The sequence below is a fragment of the Leptinotarsa decemlineata genome, unplaced genomic scaffold, assembly GCF_025532065.1.
Source record: "Leptinotarsa decemlineata unplaced genomic scaffold, Ldec_3_MD MMD2_tig00026307_RagTag_RagTag, whole genome shotgun sequence".
In the NCBI taxonomy this organism is placed as follows: domain Eukaryota; kingdom Metazoa; phylum Arthropoda; class Insecta; order Coleoptera; family Chrysomelidae; genus Leptinotarsa; species Leptinotarsa decemlineata.
The window spans coordinates 7264084-7274460 of record NW_027412681.1 but is presented as its reverse complement, the minus strand read 5'-3'; the positions used below and the strand labels follow the sequence as shown (position 1 = coordinate 7274460).

Here is a 10377-nt window from a genome sequence, read left to right as displayed (position 1 = left end):
ACCATCTGAAAAAATAAAATCAAAATTAATAAAGTATCTGCTGAAGTGTAATAAAGAGAAAACTGAAAAGTTACTGCGTAGTATAAACCACTGAAGAGTCCAATTAGTCATTAACTTGTAGTCATAAATTTTGCCTACAAATTGAAAAAAAAAATCTAAACTTAGCTTCCTTCAATGATCGATATTTCGGAAAACTGTCGCCTCAAATTGTAAATAACTTTAGTTCATATGACATTATCTCAAACATTTTTTTTTAATGTAGCGAATGAAATACAATATAATAATGCTAAAGTAAAATTTGTTGTTATAAGATTGATTCAAAAATTTGGCGAAATTTTCTCACTTCTTGAAAGCACCTAAAAATTTTACTCAATTAATTACCTTCTAATCCTCAAAGACAAACATTGTATTTCGTAGACATTTCAATACAAAATGTCATTTTAAGAATACTTTGTCATTATCCAAATGACTGTGTTCATAGACATTTAACGACCACCTTGAAGGAATGGCTCAACTCAAATTAAGAGCTGACTTATTTCTTTCAGAGAAGCGGCCAAAACCAGAAAAGATAAACGAAGAATATTAAGGTTATGTCACAATATACTTGTGGTTATATGAGGTTAGGTTTTTAAAGTGTATTATTGTGGTTTCTAGACATGATAAGTTGTGCCCCTTAAGATCTTAGTTTAGATTTATTTTTGGAATAATGGTTGCGGTAAGAAAATTTTGTATGTCATCTATTACCTCTAATACAATTACATTTTAGAAAACGAAAGTAGCCAAAACAAAAAGGAACAATCAGAATAAAACCAAACTTATAAAGCAAGGGGTTATAAAGAAGACAAAAAAACGTAAAAACTTACCCAGTCTACCTCCTCCAGCCAGCAAACCAAAAGATGCGGAATATTCAGAAGAAAGTGATCATGGGGAGGATATGTTACAGATGGTTGAAGAAGACGACATTGAATTTTTGAAAACTGCTATAACGAATCGATCTTATAACATTTTCAATAGGGTTAGATATCGAGAGTAAGTAGTTTTAATATATTTTGGAAAATATATAGAATATACCAAGTCACTGGTTGTAGTAATACGAAAATTCTCTCATAAAAAAATCAATACATCTTTAGAAAGTTGTAGATTTTGAATTTTGCCGTCATTACAATTTCAATTCAAGTCATTTTAGACAACACAACAGAAATATTCAAATGGCATTTCTTGAGAGAAGGAATAGAACCATTGATCGTGACTATAACTTATATTGTATTTGTATTGTATATTGTAATATTGTAAAAATATACCATATTTTCAATGTATGTCATACCTTGAGAACTTTCTTCTAAAACCAACTTCAAATAATCAATTCTTGCAAACAGAATTGAAAAGTTTTGCATAATTTCAGGATACATTATAAACTTATACATTATAAACTACAAATAAACTTCATTTTGAGCTATATATTCTTACACTTTTCTTTTCACATAAAGTCTTCATCAGTAATTTTGTTGAGGTTCATAAATAAAAAAGAAATGAAATTGTTTACGTCTGAAGGTATATCCTTTCATCGTCTTTACTAAAATTCCTGCTTATTTACAGATCGGTTGAACCAAAACCGAAGAAACGTAAAATAGATGATGATGAAACGTTAGAAAATGAATACGAAGACACGCTTGGCAACGATGATGATGGAAAGAAAGTTAGAAACTTGCTGCCTATCAAAACCAAAAAAGGGGTAATTCCTCAACAGACTCTGGAAGATGTGATAGGTAAATGCTTACAGAATTTCAACTCTAAGCAATTTTTTTGCACACATTTATCAAGGTATAATCAGTAATTCATCTAATCAAACTTGTTTGCAGAAAATGACACAAATGATGATGAGCCTGCAGCTGAGCCAGATGAGGAGACCGAAAGTAGCGATATTGAAAATTTTACCTTAGAAGATTCTGAAGTTGATTTATCCAAACCAGTATCAGCCGCACAACTGTTAGCAACTAGAAATGAAATACTGCGACAGAGGAAAATTCACATTGGCACGTTGAGTTCTGGTTTACTAGAAAATCCTGAAGAAAAAGTTACAAATTTGAGAACTTTATTGACCATTATGGATGAAGAAGATGCAGACGTTTATTTAACAATCAGGAAATTAGTCATAGTGTCACTATTGGAAGTTTTCAAAGATATTTTGCCTTCCTATGAAATTAAGAAGACCACTAGTGATGGAGTAAAAAGTAAGTTGATGCAACATAGTTTTCATAGTTGAACCATTTTCATTGTACTTTTTTTCCAGTGAAGAAAGACACTCTCAAACTTCACAAGTATGAAGAAAATTTACTTTTATATTACAAAAAATTTCTGCAGAAGTTGGAGAAATACTGTTTCATGCTGATGAAGAAGAAAGGTGATACAAGAAAAAGATCAGAAGTAATAACAAATATAGAGCACTAAAGAAAGAGGTTTTTGTCATAATGTTACGTGTTGTTTCTTTTGCAGGACGAGACGAAACTAGGAGTTTTGGCGGTTCAAGCCATGTGCGATCTGTTGGTAACCCATCCATATTTCAATTTCTCACAAAATATAGCCCAAGCTATTGTTCCCTTCATGAATAACGGCAATAGAAATGTAAGAGATATTGTGAAAACAGCTGTGAAAACCGTTTTCAAAGAAGACAAGAAAGAAGAAATAACACTGAAGGTGATGTCAAATCAAAATATTTCAACTGAAAGCTTTAGCTTTGGCAAAAATGAGCTGATCAATATTATTCATTGTCTTTTTGAAATAATCAATCAAACACTATCAGACCTCCTAAAGAGTTTTGGATGTCGTTTAGGTGTACCTCAAATGATTACTAATACACATATATTTCTATGTTTGATAACAAAAAAAATATCCTTTAAGGAATTGTTCTCCTTTAATATATAAAAGATATATTTAATAATACTTCATTGTGAGACTCACAAAATTTTTATTTAGGGCAAATAAGTGAAACTCTCACATAACTCTTTTTAATATTATTTTCAGATCATGCGTGTTATTAATAATTATCTGAAAAATCACTCTCACATTGTACATACTGAAATGCTGGAGGTTTTACTTAATCTTAATTTGAGAGAGGTCAACTTGGACCAAGAAAAAGAGCAAGATATGAAGCAGAAAAAGCTTATGTCGCACAAGTCCCGACTATTGCAGATGTCGAAGAAGGAACGAAAGGTAAGGTCAAATAATTTAATGAACGAAGCTATTTTTGTTTTTTTTAGAGAAAGAAAAAACTCAAAGAAGTCGAGAAGGAATTATTAGAAACCAAAGCAGAAGAAAATAAACAAACTAAACAGAAGAACATAACAGAAATTACAAAACTGGTATTCAATATATATTTCAGAATTTTGAAGTTGTCTAGCAACACAAAAATTCTTGGAGTTTGTCTGGAAGGTTTAGCAAAGTAAGTTTGATATCTAGAAAAAAAAATGGATAATTTCAAGTTTGTTTTGACAAGCATATTCAGCTCTATTTCAACACGTTTTAATCAACTAATACAATTATTACTTGGAGCATTCGGCTTTCTATAACTTATTCACTTACGATGTCTGTTTACCTAATCTTGCTCATCCAACAAATCTTTGTATCGAGTCTGCTAGAATATTCTCTACTTCACCAATTTTCTAGTCTTTTCCAGAATCATCTCAGATTATTTTAGGTAAACATGACTATCCTTATCTAAGGGAGCAGGGCCTTATTTGCCCACTTTCCCAGTGTGATACAATACTGCGCATATTCAATGTTTTAATTGTACTTCGGAATTTAAAAACATGTATTTCTGAAAAATGTTACTCAACCTCTTTCGTCAAACAAAACATTGTTATTTGACTCTTGTTAAATACTGTAAATTCACTATAAGAACTGAAACTACTGTTACTGGGTTTACTTGTCACACCCTGAAAAACTGCAAAGACAGTGCTAAGCATTAGGATTTATGACTATTCATTGTGAAAAGCAAGTTATATTATAAATCCTTTATTTAGCAATGAAACTGCTAATAAATACATATATAATTAAATACGATACCACAATGTGTTAGTCAACTAAACTCAGGAATAAAATTTCAAAGTATGAGTACTACAATAAATATACAACATCTACTTAAAATATCACAGTTGTTAGTCGATATAATACACAAACAAAATACAAATATAGAATACAAAAAAAACTTCAACTTTCTTTTGAATAATGCAAGAGTGCTACATTCTTTAATATTTTTGTTCAACCTATTAAAAGCTAACACTTCTGCATGGTAAATGGATTTCTCAGTACACTTTTAATTTTTAACTCCTACGTATATGTTATTACGCGTTCTTATATTATAGTGATGATGATTCTCATTGTATTCAATATGCCTACTCAGGTATGTCGGTGATTATTCATTTTATATATCATTATCATTATATAGTAATATATGAGATCTGTCACAGCCATATATTGCAATTCCTTCAGCATTGCTTTGATTGGTGTCTCTCTTGGTTTTCTTAATATGATCCTCATGGCTCGGTTTTACTGTTTTTGTAATCTATCCATTTCATTTTTATTGGCAGTATATATTATCGATGCACAAAATGTAAAATGTGGTAATATAAGTGTGTTATATATTATAATTTTTGTAGATTTTGTAAGTGTTGACAAAATCCTTCCTAGAACGCTAACATTTCTTGAGATAGTTTTTATTACCTCTTGTACGTGTTCTTTGAATGTTAAGCCTCTATCAATTAAGACTCCAAGATATTTCGTCGCACTAACGGTTTCTATTTCTATATTATCAATATGGATATTTGAATGTCTGCTTTCAAGTTCATGATATCCCGTTTTATTAGTAAATAACATGAATTTTGATTCATTACCATTTAAGTTCAATACATTATAACTACACCACCGACTTATTTTTTGTAGTTCACTATTCATTGTATCTATCAAATGTTCCACATCATGTGCACAGTAATATACAAGTTTGTCATCAGCAAAGAGATGAATTTTACACTTGTCTACCTCATTAACAATATCATTTATATATATTAGGAATAAGAGTGGTCCTAGTGTACTGCCCTGAGGTACTCCGTTGTTATTGACAATTTCACAGGACGTTACATTATTTAGTTTTGTTACTTGTCTTCTACTATTTAGGTAATCTTCAAACCATTTGTAGACTGTACCGGATATTCCATAATTTCTCAATTTAAGCAGGAGTCTTTTCCTATTTACTGTCTCAAAGGCTCTTTTCAAATCTAAGTAAACTGCTCCTACATTCATATTTTGATCTGTCCACATTTTCCAGTCAAATAAAACACTTTGGACCACTGTTTCGCAATTATGCCCAGTTCTAAAACCTGATTGATTTTCAGTTAGAATATTATTACTATTTAAAAAATTTGACATTTGTACATAGACAACTTTCTCAATTAGTTTTTCTATTGCCAACAAAGTATTTATTGGTCGCATATCACTGGCTTTACTTGTATTCTTTACTTTTGGAACTGGAATTATTGTTGATACTTTCAGCATAGATGGAAATGTACCGGTGTGTAGAGAATAGTTGACAAGGTTTAATAACGAGCCTTATATATTATGATATACTTTTTTTAGGGATTCCGTTGTTAGATCATCATCGCTACCTTTATTTTTCATTGTCAACAATATTATGATTAACCTATACCACGCAACAATTGACTGTTACATCGATATGGTATGTTATGCTGGAATGTGATTTTTTTTGTTGAAAGTCTTCAATTTGCAAAAATATGCAATTAAAATAGGTTCACAATTAGGATGACACCAGTCTTGCAGAAACTGTTACAAAGAACTGGGAATACCTACTGTTGCTGGTCTGTATTTATGTTTACAGAAATATGTGAGAATTTGCATCACATCAACTAGAGTACCTATACTCCACTAGAGTTAAGGATTCCGAGTTCCATTTACCAAAAGAGTCTGCTACATCTAGGATCTAATCGACAAATTTGATATTTCTATAAAAAATATACCAAATCTTTCCATATTCAAGTCAAGGTTAAAAAAGTTTGTCATAGAAAAAAATCGCAAGGAATACAAAATTGATACCAAAAACAGTACAAAATTCATATTTTAGATACATACTACATAAGAAAAGGCTCTGCTTTCAGCAACATACTACATACATAGTAATATCCATAATTTAGTTTTTTATGTAGAACAGTAGCTTATGAGCCAAAACAGATCTACTGCAAAAACAATAGAACTGGCAACACTGAACACGACGTGCCATTTGTTCACCTGCAGTGGATTGATTCACAAAATTCTGCAGTTTGCATTTAAACTTCTTCGTGAAAGATTTGTTATGTGATAAATATTGCCCCTATTATGACATTCGTTTGCGTAATAACAAATATAATAACTTCAATAGATTTCGCGTCTTTGTTTCATATATTAGATGTTATGTATTTACCTTTAACTCTTTTATGTTATATTCTATTTATGTGACCATTGACACCTTTGTTATTGTATATTTTCAAATAATTTTATACTTTTCAACAAGAGAAATGAATATAATCATTATGGAATGATATACTAATCATTATTGAATGATATACTCTCATTTTGCTTTCAGATTTGCTCACTGCATAAACTTGGAATTCTACGTAGACATCGTAAACGTATTAGACAGTCTCTTGAAAGAAGATTGGTTAGGTTACAGAGAGAAGTTGCACTGCATACAAACAGTCTTTGCAATCCTCAGCGGTCAAGGAGAAGCGCTCAACCTGGACCCCATAAGATTCTATAACAGCCTCTACAAAGACCTACTTTTCACCAGCGCCGCTTCGCGAAAATCAGACCACATACCGAGCTTGCTCAAAACACTGAGCGATGCCCTTATCAAAAGACGAAAGAAGATTACCAATAAGAGGACGATAGGATTTGTGAAAAGGATAGCCACTCTCAGCTTGCAGATGACTCACGACGGCACTCTAGGTTGTCTGGGGCTGATCAGAACCATCATGCAATTGAACAGACCCATTGATATTTTACTTGATTTAGATAATTCGGTGGGAGAAGGAAAGTTTCAGGCAGAAATCGACGACCCGGAATACTCGAATGCCGCTAGCACTGCTCTCTATGAAATGATTTTGCTGAATAAGCATTATCATCCCATTGTGACCAAGTTTGCTAGGAATATAGCCAGTGGCGTACCGGCAACAGGCGAAGGAAGTCTACCAGGAGAATATGGTAAAAGGTAGGTTAAAGTGTAGGCCTGATGTGGATTGTGGAAATGCTTTGTTTTATATTAGCTTGTTAAGCAACCACTTCTGCTACCTCTGGGAAGTCATTTATGAAAGTAGATATCGACTGGTCTGGACAGATATTATGAAACACATGTATAAACAATAATTTCCTTCAAACCATTCAAACTTGTAAATGTTTTTTTTCTTAATATATGGAAATGAAACAGCAATTGAGATCGAAAAACAAAAATACATTAAAAATAGCTAATAGCCATTTCTAAAACTTCCAAAAAATGCCAGTATAAAATTCATTCACCTTTCATAATTCTCCCAGTTCTTTTAAAGGTGACAGTCTAATACAGTTTGAGAATAGAATGATTACTATTCAGTGTTGTACATACCTACGTGGGTTATTAAATCTATCGATTTATTCTACTGAAACAAACCAACTATTTGAAAGCCAAATATTCATGTGGATATTTTTGCAAATTTTCGTTTCTCAACATATTTGAGGCTCAGACTAAGCTAAGTTGATAAAATTAAAAACTTTTTATGCATTTAGTAACACTCAAACTGGTATTTTTAGGTTACTTCTTGCCGTGAAATTCGATAATATTATTCTGATTCGGGATATACTTCACTCATAATGAATGAATCAATGATGTCGAGTTTTAGTAATGAAAGTAGACTCGCAAACTAATGGCACTATGGCTGAATATTTTTCATAGATACGATAATACCATCTTTACGGTAGACACATTCCAGAAATTATGGATTCAATAGTCCAATGTCACAAGTTTCAAAGAAGGCTAATGAATCTGGACTAATTGTTTTCACAAACTCGATTAGATTTTTCCGTTCAGTTCTTTTAACATTTCGATTTAGATTTGAATTTTATTTTTCAACAATTTCACATTATTTTTGTCTAAAATGTACAGAATATAACTAATTCGCCCGCGTAGATCCCGATCGTGGGTTTATCTGGCTAAAAAGTAGCCTATGTAACTTGTGGATAATGAAGCTTTCTAATAGTGATAGAATCTTTAAAATCGATTCAATAGTTTCACATTTTATTGTAACATCTGGCTCTCTCTCTGTGAAACTAATTGAACGGACTTTAGTAATTCTTCCACTATTAGTAACATTGGCTACTTTTCATTCCGATATCCCCACGGGATCGAGTATACGCAGGTGGACGAATGATGAAATTTTAACAGTGACAAAAATACCCAAGTTTGTTCAGTTCCAAAAAATACGATTTCTAAATATTAGCGGAAAAAAATCATTTGATACCAATCGTGACAAAGCGGATACCTTTTTTTTATAAATGCATCTCTGTAAAGCACACTTCACATTGGACCGAGCGGAGGTGCAGCATTCGAATGACTCCAAGACACATTAAATTTTTACAACTTTCGTGATCTCTCCTTATTCAACAATAAAATATTGCTCACTGACAATGTAACTTTCTTTAGGTAAAGGACCTTTGAAAACTGGTTCAATAGTTTTTGGTTTTATTCATTACTAACAAATCTGTTTTTTATTTGATGAATAAAATTTCAATCATATACAAAATAATAATAATATGTCTTTATTCACACTTAATTATAATACGATAATACAATACTATATCCCATAATAGTGTGTAAGGGCGGAATTCAGTCGCCCCTATCCAAGGATACTGGTGATTGCTCTTCCGTTCAACCCTTAAAACAAAACTAAAGAGAACGAGAAAAGAGAGAAAAAAAATCTAAATCTAGAGGTTCACAGGCTTTACAAGTGTAACTTGAAGTCACGAAAAAATATATATTATTTACAAATCAAAAATAATAGTAATATAAATGTTTTTAACTGCGTGAATGAGAATCAGATTAATGCTAGGGTGCTAACAGTTATTAGATCATGAAGGTTCCAAAGGGAGTGATAAAAGCAAAACAAGAAAACAAAGGGAGAGGCTTGAAGGCAGAAAGCACATCAATTATTATTGATCAGACTTTTAACTCTTGCTTTCGTAGCACAACACTTATATTTGAAGTCTATCCTCAAATAACATGTTTCTCAGTGAGTACTTGAAAACAGATTTATTCATGGTTTTTAACGAATCAGGAATGGCATTATAGATCTTTGTTACATTATAAAGAAACGATCTTTGGTATAGTGAAGTATGGTGTATTGGAGGGGTAAGGCAGTATCGATATCTGGTATGAAATGCGTGAACGTCGTGTCTGAATAAAAGTTGTATAAGTAAATAGGTACTTTCGTTTGAATTACATTATGTATAAAACAACTTGTCTGTAGTAACCATCTTTGTTTCATAGTTAACCATTTCGATTCTTTAATTTTATGAGAAATAATTAGAAAAATTTTCATACCTAGCTACTTCACAATGTTGATTGTTATTATCCACAGTTGACTTTTGGTGATGATAGTCATAACTTAACTGATTTAAAAAAATATTGCAACATCTCCAGTTTTCAGGAAACAGGTTTCATATACGTATAACAAAGTTTTCGGTAGTAATATTAAATTAGTAGTGATAACCACATTTTTGGTAACTTCTGGAACAGTCTAAATATTTTGCTTCATTTATCGATTGTTTGATACGGTGATGTTGAATTTTATCAAGTTATGTAAAATACAATTTACCATAGCGATACTTTAACATGCATTCCAACCAAATATTGGGGGGGACTGCATATCTGTGCAATAAAAATATGAAGTTATGCTAGTTTTTTTTCGTACTAGATTTGCAAAATATACTATTTATCAAATTGTTGAACACATTTCATTTTCAGTTCTGCGGAGCAGCTATTCACAGACTTCAATATGTCCGAGATGTCTTTCAACCCACCTGTACCAATTCCAACAAAAGAAAAACCCAAGACAAATCCAAAAAGGCATAATTTTGCTGACAGTTCATTTGAAATAGAATGTAAAGATGTTTTTAGGAGACAACCTGTTGCTGCTCAATTTTGGATTAGTATTTGAAAAAAATGTTGAAAATTGTGTTATTATTGGATATATGTTGAATAAAAATATTTTTCACTTACCTTTCAAACTTTCGAAGTCGCCTAGACAATAATAAACTAACAGATCTAGTTATCCAAAGCTCTAAGTTGGATATTAATACTTTCAT

At 31.6% G+C, this 10377-nt stretch overlaps 1 protein-coding gene across 1 annotated transcript; it reads left to right on the top strand.

Annotated features, from left to right (window-relative positions):
* Positions 1-560: 560 nt before the first annotated feature.
* Noc3 (Nucleolar complex protein 3) lies at positions 561-10290 on the top strand. The gene is made up of 10 exons (XM_074181296.1): positions 561-715; positions 767-1029; positions 1597-1766; positions 1860-2231; positions 2291-2424; positions 2494-2694; positions 3022-3210; positions 3258-3439; positions 6629-7252; positions 10037-10290. Exons 1-10 carry the CDS (start codon positions 707-709, stop codon positions 10227-10229), a joined length of 2337 nt encoding a protein of 778 aa, XP_074037397.1. The 5' UTR covers positions 561-706; the 3' UTR covers positions 10230-10290.
* The last annotated feature ends 87 nt before the right edge of the window (positions 10291-10377 follow it).